This window comes from Dendropsophus ebraccatus, chromosome 7 (genome assembly GCF_027789765.1).
Source record: "Dendropsophus ebraccatus isolate aDenEbr1 chromosome 7, aDenEbr1.pat, whole genome shotgun sequence".
Lineage (NCBI taxonomy): Eukaryota > Metazoa > Chordata > Amphibia > Anura > Hylidae > Dendropsophus > Dendropsophus ebraccatus.
In genome coordinates this window covers 62,346,311-62,371,954 of record NC_091460.1, presented here as the reverse complement: position 1 = coordinate 62,371,954, position 25,644 = coordinate 62,346,311, and the positions used below count along the sequence as shown (strand labels likewise).

General features: G+C 42.5%; 2 protein-coding genes across 3 annotated transcripts in view; one reads left to right on the top strand and one right to left on the bottom strand.

Moving 5' to 3' along the window:
• The window catches only part of CLOCK (clock circadian regulator), a 69,567-nt gene extending 65,100 nt beyond the window's left edge, over nucleotides 1-4,467 (top strand). For both annotated transcript variants that reach the window (XM_069977635.1, XM_069977634.1), the window contains exon 22: nucleotides 264-4,467. In XM_069977635.1, the coding sequence (XP_069833736.1) occupies nucleotides 264-416 (153 nt within the window). In that variant the 3' untranslated portion in view covers nucleotides 417-4,467. The remainder of the gene's footprint in view (nucleotides 1-263) is intronic.
• A 7,559-nt stretch (nucleotides 4,468-12,026) lies between these two features.
• On the bottom strand, nucleotides 12,027-25,015 carry TMEM165 (transmembrane protein 165). Its single transcript, XM_069977633.1, has 6 exons — nucleotides 24,621-25,015; nucleotides 19,975-20,200; nucleotides 18,755-18,930; nucleotides 18,442-18,624; nucleotides 16,207-16,312; nucleotides 12,027-14,579 (listed from the first exon to the last, which is right to left on the bottom strand). The coding sequence occupies exons 1-6, from the start codon at nucleotides 24,783-24,785 to the stop codon at nucleotides 14,503-14,505; spliced, it is 933 nt and encodes a 310-aa protein (XP_069833734.1). The 5' UTR covers nucleotides 24,786-25,015; the 3' UTR covers nucleotides 12,027-14,502.
• Nucleotides 25,016-25,644: the final 629 nt, after the last annotated feature.

Below are 25,644 nucleotides of genomic sequence, written 5' to 3'. Positions count from 1 at the left end.
GATGGAATCCAGCAGACTCCATTATAAGTCAGCGGGGCCTGTCAGGAGTCTCCGGTGACCATCATGGAGGATCCATCACAGCTTTAATTCAATTCTTCTGTTTCATTGTAGGAGCAGGGAAAGGATATAAACAGAGCCTTTGGGTGTCTGTGATAATAGACAAGGTTATATTTGGAGGGTGGAGCTTTAGGAACTTTAACCTAGAATTGAGCCTTTCAGTGCATTGATTTTCCTGTAACAATATGTTGTCTGCTGTTTCTCAGGCCTCCAGGCTAGTTCATGGGAACCAGTCTGCTCAGCTCATCCTCTCCTCTTTTCCTGTGCAACAAGGCACCTTTGCTCCATCCCACCAGCAGCAGTTAACACGGCATAGGACTGACAGCATGAGCGATTCTTCTAAAGTTCAGCAATTGTAGAAATGACTTATGGTGGACATTATCCAGAGGACGTGATTGGAAGGATGAAGGGACAGTATTGAGATGATCACTACTAAAGTAACACGATGAATGTTGGTACGATTTGGAGTTCATTCACTGGGAGCTGACACCTACCTGGAATGTTGTGCAGCTCTGCTGTAATACAGACACAACATATGGTCAGCGTCGGGGTGAATTAATGTTTTTCCATGTATCCTTTGGTCCTAGAGATACTTGCTGTAGTAACACACCAGTGTGTGGTGTTTGACTGTCTAGTCTTTCCTTAAACTTTTATGAACGATTTTAGATTTTTATATGTGATATGTTTTTAGTTTCTTTTTACCAAATGCTACTTGCATACACACTTGTAGAATCCTTACATGTCTTACTTTGGGCTTTGATACCAGTACCTGCAAAGATGGGCACATTTTATTTAAACAAAAAAAAAAAAAAAAAAAAAAGCAGCAATATAGGTACATCCCATTGCCTGGTGTCACATTTAGTGTAAATTCACATATATGTGAAAATGTTGCAAGTATTTTATGCAGATTTTCTAGGTAAGTTGATAAGCAGATAGTAGGTAAGTTGCCTGTGGAACAGTGGTGCTGTCCCTTTGTAGACATTTATAGCATATTTACCTCTGGGACTCTGCCTAATTCCTAGGAAGAACTATGTAGCCACTCTGCAGAGTAGAAAATATCCCATTTCACAAAATATGCTTGAAAACGCTTATGTGAAAGACAAATTTAGGCTGGATTCACACTAGCATAATATAGCCACGTTTTTGTGACTGTTAAATGGACACAAGTCCTTGCCCAACGACAGGTCTGATGAGCCGATCCGATGGTATCCTAAGACCTGTGGTCGGGCTAGATCTTGAGGCTTTAATACAAGAATAAAAATGCACCTGTATAGTGTGAATTTGGCCTTAATGGAGAAGTCTGGCAGGGGGTGTGAGGGAAATAATAAGAAATAAAGAACCTGGTGCATGCGCATCGCCGCATCCCGCTCCCGGACCCTCACTGACACTCTTCGCCGACAATCTCCCCTCATGCTACATTACGACTGGGCTGACGTGCACACAAAGTATTTTTTTTTGGCTTATCTTTGGCTCTATTACACGCAGTGATATTTGCTTTATTGGGCAGGTAATTGGCCTGTGTAATAGGGCATTTAATTCTTTGAAAACTAAGATGTCCCCAAGTGTTTACAACCAGTGGAATACATGGGAATTTAGATGTCAGCAGCGTGGTAGGTAAATCTACAATAACATAATGTAAACCTGCCTGAGATAAACATATATCTGTCCTAAGATAATAAGAAAGGAAATATTAAAAGGGCAGACTAGATGGACCAAGTGATCTTTTTCTGCTGACAATCTTCTATGTTTCATATTTATACTTTGTACTTTGTGTAATGTAGCCTTTCTAACATTACACATTTAAGTTGCGCTCTGTAACCACATGCGGTAAGAGTCAGTGTATGTGGTCAGATTAGGTTTGTGCTTACTTAGAAGATTTTCGGGCTCCATTATTTTTACAACCACATCAGTGCAGGAAGTGGATTAGAGCATTGAGGGAAGGGAGCGGGAAGGCTAGCTTTATGGGGAACATCTACCGAGCTCCGAACTTGCAGCTGCACAAACAGGGAGGCCTAAGACCTCATGCCCAATCAGTTTTTTTTTTTTTCTGTCTATGAATCAGGATCCGATTTAGGGTATGTGCACACTGAGAAATTCTCGAGGAATTGTAAAGGAAAGTTTTCTGCTTGAATTTCCTCTCCTATTCAGTTCAGGCGGAATTAAAGCAGAATTTAAGCCCCATTGACTTCTATAGGATTCCTCTAGCAGAATCCGCCCAATTTTCCGGACGGAAATTTTCACTGTGTGCACAGACGGGATTCCCATTTTGCTTTATAGAAGGGAGCAATGTTGCATTTAAATAAGCGGAATTCAGTGAGAATTCCTCAGTGTGCACATACCCTTACAGACAGAAAAGGGACTCATTGATTTCAATGTGGTCATGCACACATCCATTTTGAAAAGGAGAACAGGAGCCCAGAGACTGCTCGTATATGGAGTGTTTTGTGGTGTGGCATCCATATACTTTAATCCCTCTCAGAGGTACACGGTCCATGATTGTGATCGGCTCATCTGTGGGCTGTGTGGATGAGGCATTACATGTGATTAAAGACAACAACATGCTGTAACTAAAACAACATTTCTAGGGACATCTAAATGTATTCTATTACGGTTCTACATAATTTGTGAAAGCATTTGTGTAAATACAATTTATGCTGCATCTTGTACTATAGTCCTACATTGTACATTGTATCTATTTGCTAGATTGTGTTAAGGTTTTATAAGTCCCCCCCCCCATTCCTGACCTGCTTCTTGCAAGAATCTCTAGAACCAAAGATCAGATGTGTGGCGGGGATGACAGATCAGTCGGCATGTTGCACAGTTCATGCTGTATTTCATATTAGAAGAAAGTGTAATCATTGCTATTTTTTGTAAACCACATAACACTATTTTGAGGATGTTTTGAAGATTCATGGTTGTATAGATGGTGTAAAATATTCTGTAAATAACTACATATATATATGGATAATATAAAAAAAAAATAACCGAATTTTATATGCTGCATGGCCGTAGGTTTTATGTCTTTCTGATCCTGAGTTTTGACATACCACCCATTGTCTTTTTTTTTGTATACTTTTGGTTATGAGTTCATGTATTATGATTTTGCCCTGTGTGGTACTGTCATCATTTGATGCAGTGTTGTTGGTTTAGTATGCTTGTGCATTGTATTTGTTTTTCTTTTCTTTTAAGGATAATTTATGAAAATATCAAAATTACAGAAATGACATCCATCCCCGTTTCTACAATTGCTCATACTACTATCCCTAAACCTTGTAGGGTTTATCTGTTAATATGTTGAAATTTGCACTTTTTTTTCCTGATGGTGTGAAATGTTACCTCTCTCAGAAGCTATTTTTATGTATTGGAAGAGATATTATTTTAATCAGAGAATTTTAAGAAACTACATATTGAAAGTTCCGTTCTAGGAGTGATTTGCACAAAAAAATCTATACATGTACAATCTATTTTTGCCAGCCCTGTACTATTACTGTTTCTTGAGGGCTATAATCCAAACTATCAGCTGAGATTCTTCTATACAGTGCCTTGTTGTACTTCTATTCAGGGTATAGCACAGAAGAGGAAGGAGCACTTTCTGCATCTACCTTCAATTCCGTTCTACGCTGAAGCACGTATGTCATGTAATCCAACCACATCAGTATATACAGAGACTTTCGTCTGGGACTATGACACAAGACCAGTGAAGTTGTGTTTAGAAGTGGCCTTTGTGGAAATTACAGTATCATATTGCCTGCTTATGATCCCATTATGCGTTAGTTTCATAGGAATGCATTGTTTTATGAAGATAATTGAACCTCGCTTATAATCTGTTCCTGGCTTTGGCTTCAAAAACCTCATATAAGTCTCTCTGTTAACGAACCCTTAGGCTGCTTGGAAAACATTGATAAAGCCATAGGCTGTATCTATGTTTTCTTCAGCCAACTTTTTTTCAGCCACTGGTAATCAAGTGTAGAGAGTTTGGGTTTGGACGAACCAAAGTGTGTTTGAGGTTCAATCATCTCTACTGATTTTGTGATTCAGTAAAAAAAAAAAAATTGGAAATACGCGGCAATATGATAGGAAATTTGCTTGTCATGGACACACATTTTTACTGGTTAGCTCACAATGAAGTCATGCAAGCCCATGTACAATCACAAGACTGTGACCTCAGTCCAAAAGGGATTTGGTACTACCCTTGAATCCTATTGGTCATTTAACATTTATGTCATGCAGATAGCTGATAAAGTTGCCCCATATATGCTACTTGTATATAGTGATTGATTGTATGTATGTATGCTGCTTGTATATAGCGATCAGATTACAGCTCGACCTAAAAGTAAATATTGCATTGGTTGCAACAGTGACAAGAGCCCCTGTACCTATTTTTATTGAATAAATCTGTTTTTTTTATAAGTCTTAGCTCATTACAGAACTCAAAGCCTGGCCGCAAAGTACATATATGAAAGTTGTTCTATGAGATTAGAAAGAATAGTCTACTTTTATTTTCCCTTGGCAAGGAACAAGGAGTTAGGAAGCTGTGTGCATGCGTTCTCATTTCTCCACCGTTCCCTGCCCTGACTGATTGACATATAGGGCTCAGTGCTGGAGCAGTAACCCTGTACATCAGTCAGTCAAAGCTGGGAGCAGGTGAGTATGCTGCACCTTTGCACCACTTTCTTGATGCAAACTCTGAGCATGATATAGAGCTGACAGATTCCCTTAAATGCTATGTTAGGATATGTTCACCCTACGGAACACACACAGAAATTTCCGTGCGGTGGACTCAGTTTGAAGTTCCATCTGTCCCTTTGTCATGTCAATTCTTTGGGCGAACGGAAGATTGAGTCTGAGTCAATGGGGCAGGTGGAACTTCAAGCTGAGTCTGTCGACTGAAATTTCTGCACGTTTCCTAGTGTGAACATACCCTTAGGAAATAATAAAACCCAATAGTGTAGATGAAACATGGCCATGTGCAGCTTACACGGATAACTGATAGGGCAACGTAATGTAGTTTTTTGTTATATTTTGTGTCTTTCTAGTGTTGCCGAATGCATATCATCAGTTCTTTGGAGGAAGACGGTGGCCAGACTTTGTGCAGCCACACCCATTACACCTTCTCCCCCCCACACTGACACAAAGGGTGCCGAAGGCCTGATGCCCATCTGGCCCACAATATGGCATCTCTGGCAGATGACAAATGTCTCCCAATGACTTTAGTTGTGTTTATGCCAGTTGAATTCAGGTAGAGGCACCAAAACTATGTAATGTAACTAATATACAAAACTATACTTGCCTAGCCCTGGTGTCCAGTCTCACTGCAGCTCCCATTTCCTCTGCTGCTTCTGTCTTCTGCCTGCTTCCTAGACCCTAGTTGGGATGAGAACCTGCCTGCTCAGTCAGTCACAGGCCAAGAAGGGATACCACTGCTGCTCTGAGCTCCCATCCTGGAAGCAGACAGAAGACAGGAGTTGTAGAGGTAAAGGGACTGCAGTAGCACCTGCTGGGGACTGGGGGTGCCGCTGTCCAGATGCATCTTGGTCCCCGCTTTTCTGTGACATCTTAATCCCACAAAACTGCCTGCTTAGCAAATTCCTGGCCACAAGAACAAGGAATGGGTGGGGACCAGAAGATGTCTGCAGCTGCACTAGTGTAAGTGAACATGACATATGCATTCAGTCATGTGTAAAAAAAAAATATATATAATAGTAATAATAATCACTAAACACCAAACCTTTTTAAGGCTTTACAAGCCCAAGCTGTATAGACATAGAATCAAACTGTAAATTACTGTAAAAAAAATTACAGCACGCTTTATCCTGCACGCTTAGAAAAGCTGAATTCTGTGCTTCTAGAGAAAAACTCTATCCACATTAAGTATATGCATTCAGGACAACTAAGTGGTCCAAACAATATTTTTCTAACTGCTGAGCTACATCCCAAAGGATATGTATTTGTATATTCTATAAATCATTCTTTATTCCTCTGGGATGTAGCTCAGTAGTTAGAAAACCATTGTTTGGACCACTTAATTGTCCTGAATGCATATACATATTGTGGATTGAGTTTTCCTCTAGAAGCACTGAATTTAGCTTTTCTAAGAGTGCAGGATAAAGCATGCTGTAATTTAGAGCTTACTTTGACAGTGCCTCTGATAAGTACTGTGATAGTATGCATTTCAGCTACATGATTTAGATCCCAGATTGTGCATGAGGCCTTAATCTGGCCAAGTATATTACAGATGTCATCACTACTTTGCTATGGATACTTCTGCAGCAGATCCACCTGTGTCAGAACATTCTCATGTATCTGTATACACTATAGTTAGTAGTACATTGGTGGTGTCATCTTCGAATATAGAAACATTGCTGTTATTTCCATCCTCAGTATCAATAATAAAAATGTTAACAGAAGTGGGCCCAGTACTGAATCTTGAGGTACAACTAGGGACCATTTAGAGTAGGAATCATTGACCACCACTCTCTGGGTACGATTAATACGCCATTTTTCCATTCAGTTACACATTAAATTTTGTAAACCCATAGACCTTAATTTACCCAACAGACACCCATGAGAGATAGTAACAAACGCTTTTGCAAAATCCAGGTACACTAAATCCACAGCGACCTCTTTATCCAGGCTTCTACTCACCTCTTCATAACCGTCCTTAGTATTATACCTAATAACCAGCATGGTTTTACTATTATCTCCTACATATTCCTGGACTTGACCAATAAATCTGCCTTTGGTTTCCTTTCAACACAGAAAGGGGCCCTTATTCTCTTCAATTTTCCATCTAACTGCATAGGTGTAAGTTCTACCCATGGAATCCCCACCTATTGTCATATATTTCTGAGATAGGAATACCACTTTAGGTAACATTGATGATAATAAAGAATAGTCTAAATTTGAAAACTTGCCTCTGAATCTACCCCCTAAGGAAACAAGAAGTCCTGATTCTGCACTTAGTATTGGCCTAAACTGTTCTCTTCTTTTGGAGATGGGATAAAACAAGTATGCCTATTGTTTTTATTCTTTTGTAGTATGGGGGATAAGCACAGAATGGTTATACTACATTGCTAGGTTACCCCATGACAGTAACACAATATTTTTTTCTTTGGCTTTCTATCAAGATGCAATGGTCCCTTCCCCTATCTTTCTATGTTACCTTTTTGTATATGTTTGCTTTTGGTTTGGTTAATTTTGGTATTTCCCAAAATTATGCCATTTTATATTATGCACATGTGCTATTGTTTCACTTGTGGTTTAGCAGTTCACACAAGTTATTGTTTGCTGCTTGACCAGTTCACACATTGAAAAATTGCATTTAAATTTCAGAACTGACAACCGTGCGCACAAAAAAAAAAGTTGCAATTTTGTCTTTTATATAACGGTGTTTCTATTTTCTAAGCTTTCTGGTTATTAGATGATTATTGACATTTACGGACCATGTGGTAATATAACATTCATAGGCAGTCTGCGCCATGTTGTTCGGTGGGTTACAGTGGCCGCATCAGGCTGTTTTTCTGTAGTTTATTTATGAAGGAATTGTGAAGAGCAAATATCCAGAACTGGTGGTCCTGGGCCTCCCAGTTATTTGTAGTTTTTTTTTTCCATTTTGTGAAGGTTAAAATAAAGAAATAATAAAACTAAACTTAAGGGAAAAAAGCCACCCAAATACCACAAGAGCATGTTCTGCTGCTTGAGTAGATTTTGGGATGTAATAATGTGTGGTAAAAGCTTCATCTATAGCGCTTTTTAACCGGATTGGATTTGGTTATTTCCAGTTCTATCCCACTTGTATCCTAAGATATAAGGCCTTGGAGGTGGGGAGGGGGTAACTTATCATTGTTTCTGTATTTTGAAGTGGTTGTTTTGTTGGTCCTACATTGTGTACATCAAATTTATCAAAATATGCCCCTTCCTAAATAGCTTAGCTGCAAGTTTGAAAGTGTGGTCCACCAAAAGTGCACAAAAATTTGTGCAAATTTTAAATTGTTGCATTTGACTTTATCATAAGTTTTGATAAAAAAAGAAAAGAAAAAAGCTATGTAATTTCAATTATTAATTCCCACTTGGTGCCTTTATGGCCCATTTCAAAACCTTGTAAGAGGACAAAGTGACCATTCCTGAGCTTCACTCCCCTCCTAGTAGTGCATGTTTTCATACCCCCCCCCCCTCCTTGTCTGTCGTCTTTCTGCTCTAAAATCACTTCATTTCATCAGTGAACAGTGGCACCTAGGTGGGGCTTAATAGACGTTGGGTACACTCTTTCCAGCGGCCATGAAGTCCACCTAGTTGACACTGTCCAGCGATGAAATTGAGCAAGAGTAAAGGGGTGTGTGTGACAAGTATCACTTTAATGCTATATAATATAGAAATCCTCTGTTTACCCTGACTTTTCTTTCAGAATGAAATCAGGATGCAGAACCAAAGTTGTGTTCTGGGAACTTACAAAGTTTACATGAAATAAAACTATAGTACAGCACTAGTTTTTCTAAAATGACTTCTATGTTTAAATCAGCCCACACATACCTGAACAGACAGAGTGCCAGTTTCCTAGCTAACCGCAGCTCTTGCAAGAAACTGTAGCACTACAGAATGGCAGTACTCTGGGTCTTATGTTATCTATAACCTAGGAGACCGAGCCCAGTGATGAGTGGCAGGAAGCTCTGATCAGTATGTGTGCCGATCTGAACATAAATGCGGTTTAGTGCTACAGTGCAGTCTCTTACATGTGAGCTTTGGAGGTACACTAAACAAATGCGTCCAAACTGTTCAATTCATGGTGGCTGTCTTGAGATACCATGTATGTTATATTGTTTTTCCTAGGACATTAAATGTTTTAATTTTATACAAAAAAAAGTGTTCCTTTTTTGTCCTTATCATCCCTATGAAGGCACAAGCCAAATATTTTTTTTTTTTTATTTGGGTCCAAAGAGGTTAAAAACCTGATGACTTAAAGAAGCAGTTCAAGTTTGTTTGTTTTTCGGCCCCCCGGGTTGCTGCTGTCATGTATGCTTACAGAAGATGATCGGTGTCCCGTTCCCGTCCCGCAGTGCCATTCAAATCGGGTGTGCTCACTTCCGCCGGCGCTGTGACTCCTCTTCTCGGCCTTGTAATTTGAACGCCGGAAGTCACGCGCTTCCATAGCGAATGAATGGAAGCGAGTGACTTCCGGCGTATAATCACTGGTCAGAGAAGAGGACTCGCAGCAGCCGGCGGAAGTGAGCGCGCCTGATTTGAATGGCACCGCGGGACGGGAAACGACCTACGGGAACGGGACACCACCGGTCATCTTCTGTAAGTATACATGACAGCGGCTACGCGGGGGGCTGGAAAAAAAAAAAAACTGAACTGCTTCTTTAAAGCATTACTATCTTGTCATAGGTTACTGATCGCATCCGGTTTCATTGCTGAGACTTGCTGTCATCCTGAAAACACTTGGGGAGGACTGCACAGTCCTCCACTGTCTATAGTGGTAAAACCTCTTTAAAGACACTGTCATCAACAAAACTAAAATTATGTTAATTTGTTATCCTTGAGACCCATTGGCATTACAACATATGGGGCATAATCGCCTTCGACGAAGGAATAATTTAATGAACACAATTAGTAAGCTTTTAATCCCCTCCTACGGAAGTATAAATAGGCCCTGCCTCCCAACATCCTCAGTCAAATAACAAGAATACATAACAAGGGAGGGAGTTTTGTGATGCCAATGGGTCTCAGGGGAAAACAAACTAACATAATTTTAGCTTTCCTATCGTCCCATTGGCATCACAACATATGGGGAACTAGCAAAAATTATCCCCTTAGGGTGGGTAATCCAGAGCAGCAGCATTGAGAACAGACCTGGAAAAGGCGGTTCTGGCTAAAAAGTTAGTATTCAGCCTATAATGTTTCACAAATGTGGATAATGATGAGCAGGGACAGCTTGACATATTCTCCACAGGCACAGACGATCTTTCGGCTTAGCTAGAAGCAACTGCTCTTGTAGAGTGCGCCTTAGTGAATTCTGGTTGAGATCTATGTGCAGAAGGATAGCATAATCCAATAGCATTACAAATCCATCTAGAAATGGATGGTTTGGAAGCCTTCCCCCAGAGAAAAGGATTAACAGATTTTCTTCCTTTCTTAATGGAACTACTCTAAACAAGTAGATCCTGATGGTCCTAGAAATGTCCAGAAGAGAGAGATCGATCTGTTCTTGGGACTGGTCTGTTGGAGAAAAAAACTGGAAGAACTATAGCTTCATTGATGTTTACAAATGAAGGCACCTTAGGCAGGAACCCTGGCAAGAATCTGAGGGTCACCTTATCTTCTTCAATGGGTGGAGCAGAACCAAGTACTTGAAGCTCCCACACACGTTTAGCAGATTTAACAGCCAACAGCAGAGCACACTTAATGTGAGGAGCTTTAAGTTGACCTCTTGTTGGGAGGCGGGGCCTATTTATACTTCTGTAGGAGGAGATTAAAAGCTTACTAATTGTGTTTATTAAATTATTCCTTCGTCACATGGGCGATTATACCCAATATGTTGTGATGCCAATGGGACGCAAGGGAAACTACAGTGCAATAGGTGGATGCTTTGCCAATGGCTGATTAAAGCAGAGGGGTGTGCAATCATCAAGCTGCGCAGTAGGCACTGTAGGTTCACAAAATTGCTCAGAGATAGAAGTAAACAGATAGGAATTAAGGCTCTGTTCACACAGAGTAAAACTGCCGGAATTCTCAGCCACCATGTCATACTGGCTGTCTATGAGAGGTGCATGCCTCCTCTCTCTGCCTGAAAGAATTGACATGTTCATTCTTCCGCGCGGAAAAAGGAGGCACGCAAGCCTCCGATAGACTGCCGGTATGACACGGAGGCTGGCAGAATTCTGCCAGTTTTACTCCTTGTGAACAGAGCCTTAAAGGGGTAGTGCAGCGCTAAGAAATTATTCACAAAATAACACACATTACAAAGTTATGTAATGTATGTGAATGGCCCCCTTCCCAGTGTTCCCCAACCCCTGCCCGTGGACCCGGAAGTGTAGTGCATTATACATAAACCGATTCGTGTCGACCTCTGTCTTCTGACTGATGTAATCTTCGGGAGGCCGGCCAACCCGCTCCTGCCGTCCCCCCTCTGCCGCATCATAACTGTGCTCAGCCAATCTCGGCTGAACAGCTGATGACGTGTGCCGCGGCAGAGGGGTGGCGGCAAGAGTGGGTCGTCCGGCCTCCCAAAGATTACATCACTGTCAGAAGAAATGCAGACGGGGGTCGACCCGAATCAGGTATGTATAATGCACTACACTTCTGGGTCCACGGGCGGGGGTTGGGGAAGGGGGCCATTCACATACATATCATACATTACAAAGTTGTATAACTTTGTAATGTGTGTTATTTTGTGAATAATTTCTTAGCGCCACACTACCCCTTTAAAGCAGGGATGGGGAAGCTTTGGCCCTCCAGCTGTTGCAAAACTACAATTCCCATCAAAGCTTCGGCTGTCCAGGCATGATAGAAATTGTAGTTTTGCAACAGCTGGAGGGCCAAAGCTTTCCCATCCCTGCCTTAAAGAGAAGTCCAGACATTTAAAGTTTATTAGTGCACTGGGGCTCCATTAAACATAACATCCTTCCCTCACATTCCCTTGGGGTCTTTTGCTAAACGCTCTTACTGCCACTCCCAAGACAGACCTGGCACTGACCCGCTTCACTCATTGATTGGTTGAGTGGGCTGTCAGTGCAGAAACTGGTCTCTCTCTGAACAGGTGGCGGGAGGATTCAGCTGCAGGATGATGCATGGTTGGGTAAGAATACGATGTTCTATGCAACTGCAGCACTAATTACCGAACAAACTATTCCTTCAAAGTTTGTGTCTCTTAACCTATTTAATGGTTACTGTAGTTTTAGGTTGTTGATGGTGAAAGTCTAACACCAATACACATTCTGCCAGGCCCACTCTATACAAGTGACAGACAAAGGTATCACAAAATACTTTAATAATTTACAGCACTTAAACATTATTTTTCATCAATCCCCATTTCATTTGCACCACATATTGGTGGTCCGCTGCTTCCAGCTTCAGTTGCCGTAACATTCTTCCTGTGTTTATTTCACCGACCACTTAATTGATCAAAGTAAAATGAAAATTATGGCTGAACACGTTGCATCCGCTGTAAGTTAAACTAAACAATTCTGACTGCATTATACAGTTTCTTAAAAAAAAAAAAATTCATACATGCATGGAGTGCTGCGCATACAGAAATGCCAATGACAAATATACCGGAGCTGTAAGCAACAATCAGGAGTTCTCAGACCATGTTAATTTTGTGGTCTTACAGCAGAATAATAAAACAGGAATTTAACAGTATATATTGGTTCTCTAACCTGTAGCCTGAAACAATAAATCTGGTCACAGCAAAGGTTTCTAATACAGACATGGAAAGCCACAATCTGGAGTCTAGGGGCTATGTTTCTGATATTTCTCTGCATTGTAGTCAGAAGCAAGAGCCATTATTTCAATGTAATTACAATATGAAAGCTGTTATTACTGCCTCATGTCACTATCTACCAGTTTCAATCACAAATTATTAGGCTCCATTCACACATGGCATTTTGGTCAGATGGAAAGAGACTCTGTTCCATTCATTCCATGTGACATCAGTTGATCTGTCTCATAAGTGAAAACATCCCATCCCTGATTTCATGCAGCTACAAGAAATCCAGGCATCTTCACAATGCTGTTTTAGGAGTTAGGGGTTAAAAAACGGTGGTTTTGGCTCTGTCACAGCTCAATAGGGGTACAGCAAATGCTTAATACTGAAACAAGAAAAGAAAGATGCAGCTGCATACAATACACTGGCCCGGGGGGGGGGGGGGGGGGGTTAAAGGGAACTGGCAGCATTATATCATGCTCAGAGCTGTAGCCGGGGATATTGCTGATAAAACACATACTTAGCTCTTCCCATCTACACCTATTTCTGCAGGGTAAATTCAGACTGAAATTATAGGAGTCACAGTAAAAGTCCTGCTCTCCCTACCCACACAGGCAATATCTGTGTACACAGTGATACAGGTAAAGCTGTCAGTCATTTCATGTCCATTCAGTTTGGACAGCTTCTAACATAAACCGTGTAAAATATGAGGGGTTTGTGAGGCCATGCTCCCTCTAGGTATGCCCCAACCCCCCAAAAAAAGGCTAGAGTTGGTACTTTTTGCGCAAAACAATTAAAAAGTTTTACACACCAGAAAACCTACATAAAAATGTATAAATCCAACTATAATTTCAGCATGAAAGGCAAAACGGGTTTTTAAAGACAATATAATATTTAAAGTATGTAGTTAGTATTACATTTTATGCACAGTAAACAATGATGATACTAGGGAGGCCTCACTTGACATTCCATTTAAATTTAGAGTAAAACTGTCATCTGCAATTCAAGTTCCAAACAGTTGACACTTTTAGGGTAAGGAAATTCATGCTTTCTCCTTTCATATAGTCATTTGTGCTTCCATAAGTTAAAAAAAGGTATTTTATTCTTTAGTACCAAGTGTCAAAGAGGCTTTCCCAAGCCCCTGTAACACCTGGGAGATTTAGAAGCAGGGTTCTGCTTATCGTCAATCAAGCATGGCTAGGGATGTGAGGAAAAGCAAGGAGGCGTTACAGCCCTCAGCAATTCAGGGGGCATTAGACTGCAACAGAGAGTAAAAATTATTTTTTACTTTATGGGAGCACAGACAGACATATAAAAGGTACCATGTGTCTTCTTGACCTAGCATCATCAGCAGATAACAGATTCACCATAAAACTCTTCGATGTGTTGACATTACAGCTATAGAGTAACAAAATATTGCTATTTTCTTTAAACCAGCTTAAGAAAAAAAAAAAAAAAGTAAAAACATTTTTATACATTTTTTTAAACATTTCACATGCAGAAACCAGAGCTTCCTGTTAGGTCTGAACAGACTTTATGTCAAATATTGACAACTTTTATTTGCTGGGTACTGTGCCCACCCATGGCACAATAGTGGTGGAGAGATACTTGAGGATAGAGGAGAACTAATGTTTACAAGGAAAACTGCCCCTTTAAATATTTCAACTCTTTTTTTTTTTTTTTTTTTTAAGTCACAGGTACCTCAAGATCTAAACCGCAGGAGCTAGAGAAGACCTGCTCTTCCTGCTTTCAAGTGTGTAGACCTTTAACCCGTATCATAATACAAGTGAAAAGATGTTAAAATATTGTGGGTAGAGCTGACCTCATATCTGTAAATATGGCTGAATTTAAAGTAAGAATATGAGTCACAATTCAGTCAATACTTTAGAGAAAATAGTCACCAGTGTGGTGTGATTTTGTACAGTGGACATCTCCTCATCGCTACCTTTGTACATTATATACAGAACTACAGTACAAAAAAGGAGTCTCTTGCCACAATCTGAATTCTTCTGGGAAAAAAAAGGCTAAAAACCAGAATCCGGACTTATAAATAAAGCGGAGAACGCAAAAGCAAGGAAAACTATTCCACCGATGATGGTCACTGGAAAAGAAGAAAACGCAAGTTAGAAAACCAGAATAAACCTGTTCATTTCATTTACAGTGAGACAGTAAATGGTCACACTGGCTATCGGTGAACTGGATTTTCTGACACGCAGATACAAGAGTGAAGGTGATCAAACTGATAAAAGGGAAACTAGCATCAGGTTAGGTGGTTAACCTGCTGTTATGTGTCCATAGGGCTAGGAATGCTGAGGATGACGGTAGTTTTCTTACCTTCATCCTCAGAGCCATTTTCAGTAAATCTTCACTTTATTTAATTGAGGCAGTTTGGCGTACTGAAGATGAGACCACTGCCCTAAATGCAGCAAACGTCGCCTTTAGCCAGCCTGCCCCTCCTCAAATATAGAGAAAGCACTCTGCAAAGAGGAGCGCCAGAGTGATGGCACAGCACAGCACTGGATGAATATTCATAAGGAGGGATAGAGCATGAAAATTACCTTCAACCTCAGCCTTGCATGTGCTATGGAAACCTAACAGCAGTTTAGTCTTTTAGTCTGCTATTAGTTTCCCTTAAAAATGTTCACCAGAAAAAAGTTTTTATTGGTCAGGGTTTGTGTCACTGAAGAGACGTGCCTCATAGACTTGCATTATGCAGCTGTCTCATCACTTGACCAAGAGTCAGGGAAGGAATGTGCTGAGCACAACTTCTCCCCGCTCTATTTTTTTTTCTGTGAATGCCTCAATGCATTGGGGCAAGGAAAAATAATATGCAAATCAAGACGTTTCCTACACCAAAACAGAAGGGATTTTACTTGACTTTAAGAACAATGAAACTATGGGACTGCAGGAGGTTGTCATGGTAAACTCAATAAAGAAGCTCAAAGGGGGCCTGGATACATTTCTGGAATGTACTAAGAGTAAATTGGCTTCTACCTCATAGGGTTCTGCCTTTCTCTGGATTAACACTGCAGATTAACAGGCAGAACTGGATGGACACATCTATTTTCAGCCTAACATACTAAGTTATTACATAAGTGACATTTGCATATTCTATGCAAAGACTATTTTGTCTTACAAGCCCTTTTTTTTTTATCTCAGGACATCTACCCGAGTTCTCTACCTCGTGTCTAGTACACATTATTCATGTTACTGTCACTATGTTAAAAATAATGGATCCCAGCAGTATCAAGAAGAGAAATCCAAATCCTTCATAGCCACTGCTGATAGCTTTGGTGTGGACACATCCCATGTGAGTCAAGTTCCGTGCACAAGCCCTGTTCTAATTAACAGAACAGTGTTAAGACAGATCCACAGCACTGCAATCTTCCAGTGGCAGCAGTGACTGCACACCAATTGGCACAAGAAATCTTCATGACAGGTAACCCTTGAAGAGGAATGGAACATCTGAATGTGGCCATGTCTGATCCTTTCTTACTGCAGGTAAGTGTCAGATGGAAAACTCATAGGCTGAGCTTTTGCTGACGAGAATCTTGTGCAGTCAAGAGTTAAGCCCCGTTTTGTGTTACCGTATTAAAATGGAATTTGTAGGATAGTTTAGAGAGGTGAATTTAACCCCAACCTGGCACTGTGATTATTTACACTATGCAAAACCATCTGACACACTTTTAAATTAGCTGTCAAAGCAATAAAAATAAATAATTACTTACCGGTTCGGACTGATATCTTCTGTGCTATCATCCTTCCTCCAATGACTGCTAACCCAGTGCATAGACAGTGTCCTATAGTACCACCAACAGCAACGCCAAAAGGGTCCTGCAGGAGAAAAAGAACTATACTTTCAGATTAATACAAAATAACTGAAAACTCCTTAAAGATCACAACTGCAAAAAATTAAACAATCAAACAGAGCAACCTTCTCAAAGAGCTGTCCCTGTACTTCACTCACACAAACTAAACGGCTTATAACTTATTGATGGCTTTGTTTCACAAATGATAAAAACTGCCATTGTCCAAATACTTCTGGATGCACACGTGTATATTAACCCTTTAAGGACATGGCCCATTTTCGTTTTTACGTTTTCGGTTTTTCCTCCTTGTGTTTAAAAGGTCATAGCACTTGCATTTTTCCACCTAGAAACCCACATGACCCCTTATTTTTTGCGTCACTAATTGTACTTTGCAATGACAGGCTGAATTTTTGCATAAAGTACACTGCGAAACCAGAAAAAAATTCAAAGTGTGGTGAAATTGAAAAAAAAAACGCATTTCTTTTATTTGGGGGAAATGTGTTTTTACGCCATTCGCCCTGGGGTAAAACTGACTTGTTATGCATGTTCCTCAAGTTGTTACGATTAAAACGATATATAACATGTATAACTTATATTGTATCTGATGGCCTGTAAAAAATTCAAACCGTTGTTAACCAATATACGTTCCTTAAAATCGCTCCATTCCCAGGCTTATAGCGCTTTTATCCTTTGGTCTATGGGGCTGTGCGAGGTGTAATTTTTTGCGCCATGATGTGATCTTTCTATCGGTACCTTGATTGCCCATATACGTCTTTTTGATCGCTTTGTATTACATTTTTTCTGGATTTGATGCGACCAAAAATGCGCAATTTTGCACTTTGGGATTTTTTTGCGCTGACGCCGTTTACCGTACGAGATCAGGAATGTGATTAATTAATAGTTCGGGCGATTACGCACGCGTCGATACCAAACATGTTTATTTATTTATTTATTTGTTTACTTTTATTTAAAACCTGGGAAAAGGGGGGTGATTCAGACTTTTATTAGGGGAGGGGATTTTTACTATTAACAACACTTTATTTATTTTTTTTACACATATACTAGAAGCCCCCCTGGGGGACTTCTAGTATATACACTTGGATCTCTCATTGAGATCTCTGCAGCATAGATATGCTGCAGAGATCCATGAGATCGGCACTCGTTTGCTTTCGGCTGCTGCAGCCGAAAACGAACGAGTGCCGAGCCGAGGACGGCGCCATCTTGGACGCGTCCCCGGCCGGCATCAGTAACGGAGATCGCTCCTCCGGGACCTTGTCCCGGAGGAGCGATCTCCCCCACTAGACACCAGGGAAACGTTGCCTCCGGTAATCGGAGGCAGCTGTCAACTTTGACAGCTGCCTCCGATTAGCTAATTAGCGGGCACGGCGATCAGACCGTGCCCGCTAATAGCAGCGGTCCCGGGCTACTCGCGGCACCCGGGATCGCGGCACTTCAAAGCGGGGCCGCCGCGCGGCCCCGCTTTGAAGTGCAAGTGCGGACATATGACGTACCGGTACGTCATATGTCCTTAAGAGGTTAAAAGGATTTCCCTGATAAGCAAATTTAATCACCTAATTAGCAGAATGGTATGATCATTGGGGGTCCAATCGCCAGGACCCCTAATGATCTCAAGGTCAAGTGCTCTGTAAGAATGGAACGCAGTGTTTGGTTATGTCCACACTACGCAAAATTGGCAGAGAACTTCAAACGGGGCCGCGTGGTAGAATCCACTTGAAGTTCTCCGACGATTTTCCATCTGTCCAATAGGCTCCATTCTATTCAAAGGACGCCCAAATAATTGACATATCTGCTTTCTTCCAGAAACCGTGCCATACTCATCCTTAAGTTGTGTGTGATATTACAACTAGGTTCCAAATAATTCAATTTTTGTTTGTAGAATAAGGAGGACATGTTTTTCTAAACCCATTTAACATTTTATTTTCCATACAATATTTGAGCTGCAACAGTGTGTGGTGAATTATTAATTACTGATAAGTAACGTGACTGCTAGGAACTCAGATCCCCTATAACTGCACTCCAGTGTGTACAGGCTACATTCTGCAACTGAATGTGACTACAACTGGAAGACATGTTCAGACTCTACTCATGTCAAGTTTAAAAATTGCTATAGGAAATCCAATGAAAAATGTTAACCTCTCTAGCTGCCAAGACAATAGTAGTGAGCTGTGAGCGATCCCCCCATTCTGCCAGGAACGTCAAGGTGAATGCTTGGACAAAAATTGGGGAAATGAACTGCATCCATCTCTTCTTGGGAACAGCTGGTCCAACTCCACTTTCCACATCACCAGGGCCATTTAGGAGCTTTGTCCTCTGAAGCTTGAAAAGTAATGAGAAAGCAAACATTAGTGAGATACAAGACAGGTAAGGATTTCTAAGACTAATTCACCCAGCAAGGTCCTTTCAAAGCACTTTTACAAATACTTTGACTGTGCCATATAAAAAGTACCTCTTCATCTTTTCGTTTGATCTCTGCTTGAACTTCCTCCAACTCCTCCTGACCTTCATCTGGACTCATCTTTAACCCTTCCCGTAACATGCGAATGCCAAATATTGCAAAAAGAGCAGTTGATACATAATAGGTGTACACTCTGGGGATAACTGTGGTGGCGTATCCGAACAATACTGAGGAAGGGAACAAGGAGACAGCATCAAGTACCTGCAGTAATGTCATTTACACAAACGTGTCATATAAGCTGAGCATGACATCTGAGCTATGATGAAGTGGGTAGGGTTTAGGATCACTAGACTCCCTGTAGTCAGGTCTCAAGGTCATCACACACAAGCCCTATGCAACTAAATCCAGGGAAATGGAAAGGTTTATTATAACATGTTTTGGTCCTTTTCAGATATGATTACAATTTGCATGTGTTACACTTATATTATGCAGCTTTCACTGCAGCAAACCAGTATGTAGGAATAGGTCAGGCAGAGGGTAAATTACATTATTTAATATAGATGGTTCTCTCATTTCCTCTTCAAATGGAGGGTCTTCAACCACTCCCCTCAAGCCACTAAAACTGCTCTGACCCAGTGAAGTATGTGATCCACAAGATCTCTGAAGGTTCCTGTGGTACCTGGCCTAAAGATATTGGCTACAGATCCTTCAAGTCCTGCAAATTGTGAAGTGGGTCATCCATGGATTAGACATGCATTTTATGACATCTCACAAGTTACCACCCTGAACAGTGTTTGCAGTATGGCAGAGGACATTACGTCACTGGCCCATGTCCTTGCATCACCCCATGGCCCAGCAACTTAGTTGAGAACTAGTTTGCAGAGATTGCGCTAAAATATGTTTGGTCTTTATATCCTGAGGAGGTATGGGGATAAATGGAAGTAACCATACAGCTTGTCCCTTTTGGGTGCACCGTGTATGTTTTCTAGTAGATGAGCTGGATGCATTTCACTGCCAATGTTTTTTGATTTTATTTTTATTTGTTTGGCTAGGCCAAGCATGCATGTGTATGGGGAGATTGACAGGAATAGTTGTCAGCTGATCAGACACTTTAGTTTACAGCTTCCTATGTCCAGTCATGGAAAGGCTGCTTTTTAACTTGCCTCTTACTAGTAGCTTTAGAGGTAGGTGTCCAATGTAAATGATAAGAAAGGAAAACAAATCTCTACATAGACATAAAATGCTGAAAGAAAAGAAGAATCTAAAATCACCTGATAAACACGTCATCAGTCCTAAGGCAAGCATTGCGCCAGCGAGGACAGTCAGACGGTTATAGCGCATCGCCATTATTGCAGCTATAAAGAAGGTCTTATCTCCCAGCTCTGACACAATGATCACAGATATGGCCGCTACGAAGGCATGGATGAACCCCAGGTTACCAGTAGCGCTGAATTCTACATTCCCAGTATGGACAGCAGGTGGCTGACTGGGTATTTTCTGTGGGAAAGAAAAATGTAAGATCATATTTATGATACCCAAACCTGGAATAGATATATCTCTGCCATTAATTTTACAAAGCAGGGAAAGCTGCATTGTCACTACCAGAAACCATAAGCATCAGCTAAGCTGGAAAACATTACTGCTCCAAAGCCATATTAAGGCCAGATGTTGGCTATATTTGACAGGTGGGCATCTCAATACTCTTTGCCGACATACTGTCATATAGAAGTATACATATTTTTCTATTTTAACTTCATAAAATTATACCTCAACACATATTGGAAGTCTTACCATTATGGGGAAGAAATGTAGAAGGAAAGTGGAGCAGCCCAAACCAATCAAACCACAGATGTCATTACAAAGTGACAGCTGGGATGTGGTGGCTGCGGGCTATAGCCCCACTATTCTTTTGCACCAGTTTGCTCGAGTTCTGATAAATGGTCCCATTACACATCTCCTCTTCAGAGCGGCTCCTATATTTGTGACAGACTGTGTCCCTATAATACTTTGCTTACAGCCAGGCAAAGAGGATCTAACATACAAACAACAAAGCTTTAGACTTGTGGACAGCCCATGAGATTAGCTACTGCCACACTACACCACTCACTCATCCAAGCATCTCTAAATGAAGCGTTCAGCCTCACATTGCTCCAACCATACTCTCAGCCTCCACAATGCAGCCCTGAAGCTGATCACTTAACATTGCAAACATAGGGGACAAAAGGAAAACCTCCTAGAGTAAGAAGCAAAACGTATAGCAGGAGCCATGGCCAAGAAGCCTCCACCTCGTCCATCAGTCACATATTAATGCTAAAGCCACTAAAAAAACACACAGACACAAAGTAAACACTGGAATTCTATCTGGCACCATGTAGTGATGAAGAAATGTCTATCGCTCCAATGACTGCTATGACCAGGGACAATCAGGGGGAGGTCATGACACATACTAGCAGTTCTTAAAGAGCAACAGGCTTTTCTGCATAACCTAAATCCATTAGTCCAGCAATCAGTATATGTCAATTGCATTAGCGCCTCCAGCAGGTAAGAACACAGTGGTGCAGCCTCCATGACACTGCAGTATGTGCTCCAGGCAAGCAGCATATTCAGCATCACTGCCGCTGCATATGGATAGAACACAGATGACATATAGGACACATGTAGATTACACAGACAGCAGAAGTAACAAGGAAACGTCCCTGTTGAGTTAGAAGTCTGGAGAAGTGGTGTAATGCTGACATCGTGGCTGTCACTGAAGACTGAAGGGCAGTAGTGTCAGACCTGCAGCTGCTGCAAAGCTACAACTTCCATCATCTCTGGACAGCTAGGCATGATGAGAATTGTAGCTTTGCAACATCTGGAGGGCGGCGGCTTTGACACCTGTATCCTAGGGAGACATTGTAACACATAAGCACTGTGAATTCTGGAAGATCTAAAGATATCCAGATGCTGTGTACTTTGGCCGAGTAATACACGCTCTTCTCTTATCAGCTTCTCTTCCAAGTATTACCAAACCTGTGGCCCTCCACCTTCTGCCAATGACAAATTCCTGTCATGATAGGAGTTGTAGTTATGCAACAAAAGGAGAGCCCTGTAGTAAAGTAACAAAAATACCATCTACCTAAATATATAACATTTTTCTTTCAAATCAACTGGTGTCAGAAAGTTATATAGAGTTATATTTCACTTATATTTAAAAATCTTCGGTCTTCCAGTTTCTATCAGCTGCTGTATGCCCTGCAGGAAGTGGTGTATTCTTTCTTGCTCTCTGCTGTCACCTCTATCTGTGACAAGTACTGTTCAGAGCAGGAAAGATTTTCTACAGAAATTTTCTACTGCTCTGGACAGTTCCTATCACCGACAGAGGTGGCAACAGAGAGCACTGTGTCAGACTGCAAAGAAAACAGCCCTTCCTGCAGGACATACAGCAGCTGATAAGTATGTCCTGCAGGAAGGGCTGTTTTCTTTGCAGTCTGACACAGTGCTCAGTGCTGCCAATACGTACTTGAGTTTTATAAATAGAAGTAAATGACAAATCTTTATAACTTTCTGACATAAGTTGAGTTGAAGGAAACCAACTCCTTTAACACATACTCCCATTCCCAATAGAATATTCTTATACCTACACATGTATATCCCAGTGTCTTGTTATAACCAGGACATTATAATAACTGGCATCCAGTGATGCATGTGATGCAAGCCTAGAGCATTAAGAGCACACAGCTGGGTGCCAGTGTTAGCGGAGGCTGTATATTAATGCTGATGGCATGTCATGGTGCACAGTGTTATACAAACTAATCATCAGGGTATTAGAGTCCCTGGAATGAGGAAGCTGTGCCGCCCCAGACTGTATTTCACAACGCTTTGTAGGTAACAAACCCCAATAGAAGTATTTGTACAGGGAGCCTAAGGCAGCGGACAGATGTAGTGGAAAAACTGCTGGTAGCAGGGTGGGTTCTCACATTCACTGATCCAGGTTCTGTAGCTGAGCAAATTCTTAACTTAGGGTCGGGGTAAAATCTGCTACAGTTCACATTCTGCATCAAGGACCTCAAGATGGGGGAGCCATGATACTGTACAGCAAGGCAAGGGATTAAAGATTTACCATGGTTTAGAAGGGAGCACTGTGCCTTACAGAGAGGATAACCACGGTAGGCAATGGACTTTACTAGACACCTACACTAATCACTACGTTCACATGTATAAAGTGACTGTACCATCAGGCCCGGGCTGAGGCACTGGAGGCAGGCCGACCCACCCCCAGTGAGAGGTAACCCTCGCCCCTCTATGATACGACTCCATTGCTTCTAATGGAGCCGCATCATAGAGGGGCGGAGGGTTCCTCCCACTGTGGGTGGGTCGGCCTGCCTCCAGTGTGTCAGCCCGGGCCTGATGGTACAGTCACTTTATAGAAGGCTTTTTTAATATCTGCTTCAGAACCCCCCCCCCCACCACCACTTCTTACAGCCAGCTTTTCAGGCACGGATTTCAGAGCGAGCATCCAATGCGGTGCCACTCTATAAAATGACGTCACTGTCTCTCATCACTGCTTTTGAAAACCACTTTTACATCATATCAATGAGAAAATCCAAAGGTTCCCCAATACTTTAGGAGCAAGTTAACAGAACCCCTCAATTCTGCAGAAAGCAGGTAAATACCCCATGTGTATGTCCTGGGGGAAGATGCTAGGGAACAGACCTGCTGGGCTTTAACAGGCACAATGTCCCCATAAGAGAAAAACCGCTGCCTACACCTGGACTATATGGGGACTATACACAGACCACAGTCCTGAGTATACACCTAGGTTACACATACGGATGATACACGCACACCTGGATTGTACATGGACTATTCACCAAGATCATATGGGGACGGTACACCTGAACTGTACTGCCATGCTGAGTCTGTCTACCCCATACCCCTAGTATACCACCATGTTGGCCTGTCTCCCCCATACCCCTCTGGTATACTGCCATGCTATGTCTGTCACATCCATTATACCATCATGTTCTCCTGTCTCCCCAATAACCCCCATTATACCACCATGCTAGCCTCTCTCCCCCATAACCCCCAGTATACCACCATTTTGATCTGTAACCCCCAGTTTACCATCATGTTGTCCTGTCTCCCCCATACCCACCAGTAAACCGCCATGCTAGGTGTGTCACCCCTATACCCCCCAGTATATCGCCATGCTAGGTCTGTCACCCCTATACCCCCATGCTAGGTCTGTCACCCCTATACCCCCCAGTATACCGCCATGCTAGGTCTGTCACCCCTATACCCCCCAGTATACCGCCATGCTAGGTCTGTCACCCCTATACCCCCCAGTATACCGCCATGCTAGGTCTGTCACCCCTATACCCCCCAGTATACCGCCATGCCAGGTCCGTCACCCCTATATCCCCCAGTATACCGCCATGCCAGGTCCGTCACCCCTATACCCCCCAGTATACCGCCATGCTAGGTCTGTCACCCCTATACCCCCCAGTATACCGCCATGCTAGGTCTGTCACCCCTATAACGCCATGCTAGGTCCGTCACCCCTATACCCCCCAGTATAACGCCATGCTAGGTCCGTCACCCCTATACCCCCCAGTATAACGCCATGCTAGGTCTGTCACCCCTATAACGCCATGCTAGGTCCGTCACCCCTATACCCCCCCTGTATAACGCCATGCTAGGTCTGTCACCCCTATAACGCCATGCTAGGTCCGTCACCCCTATACCCCCCAGTATACGGCCATGCTAGGTCTGTCACCCCTATACCCCCCCCTGTATAACGCCATGCTAGGTCTGTGACCCCTGTACCCCCCAGTATACCGCCATGCCAGGTCCGTCACCCCTATACCCCCCAGTATACCGCCATGCTAGGTCTGTCACCCCTATACCCCCCAGTATACGGCCATGTTGTCCTCACCTCGGGCCGGGCCACCACCTCGGGTCTCTGGGGCAGGGGCGGCTCTCGGTTGCGGTGGGTCCCGTCATCTTCCTGGATGGCCAGGGCCAGGCCGGGTAGCCGCAGGGCACACAGGCCGAGGAGCAGCAGTGCCAGCTTCCAGCATCCCCGCTGTGCAGCCGCCATGGAGCCGGTCGGTGTGGAGCAGGCGGGGAGGAAGCTAGCTATTACAGCTGGAGTTATGTCCCCGTCCAACCGGTTCTCCCCGTCTCCACAGCGAGCTTACACGGCCCGCCCCTCTGCCATCGTCAGCCGCCGGAGAGCTAAAGACCAGATCTGCCTAGTCGCTGACGATTGGTCACAAGCTGTGACAGATGGAGGAAGTGCGTCACGGATCTCGCCTTACAGATTGCGCTGAGCTAAAACGCGCCATTTTGTTGAGGAATATTGACGATTGGGTATGTAAACTACTACAACAAAATGGCTGCTGAGAAGCAGACAATAGAAGCAGGCAGTGTATTCACCTAGTGCACGAGACACGTGACCGAGCTACGGGGGCCGGGAAAGATCAAAAGTCCTAAATAAGTTTCATAAATATGCTGTCATACAACTCTCCTCTGCTTTAGGTTATATTAGGAGTTGTAATATGTCAGATACTGAAGAGGCACAGGCTGGGGTACACTATGGTAAACTATCCTCAGTTCTGTATGGATTAGCCTAGTATAACAAGTTCACCCCTATACACAGGCTTCCACCCCAGACACCCCACAGGTCCCTAGAATGGAGGTCTATCGTCCCAAAGAGTGACTGGCTCGGCAGTGCGCATACTAGGCCTCCATTTTCTAAGGCTTCTGAAAAAAAGAGGGGCTACTGCCCCCTAGTGGCCAGATCTGGTAATGGCCAGAAAACAGGTCAATGTAACCCGAAACCACTCTGCCAGTGGCCACTATAAATCCCCTCCTTATGGACCAGACTAATTAGGATTTTAGAGTTTTTCTTTTAGCTTTGTTACTTTTGAGGCTCATAAAGGTGTGGTGGTTAGAGA

Bases quoted from the DNA above. Each gene is read 5' to 3' on its own strand.
- TMEM165 (XM_069977633.1), bottom strand. From the start codon at position 24,785: ATGGCGGCTGCACAGCGGGGATGCTGGAAGCTGGCACTGCTGCTCCTC. The intron at 20,201-24,620 runs GTGAGGACAACA...TCTTTCCCACAG, and splicing joins AGGTGGTGGCCCGGCCCGAG to AAAATACCCAGTCAGCCACC. The intron at 18,931-19,974 runs GTGATTTTAGAT...TCCCTTCCTCAG, and splicing joins ACTGATGACGTGTTTATCAG to TATTGTTCGGATACGCCACC.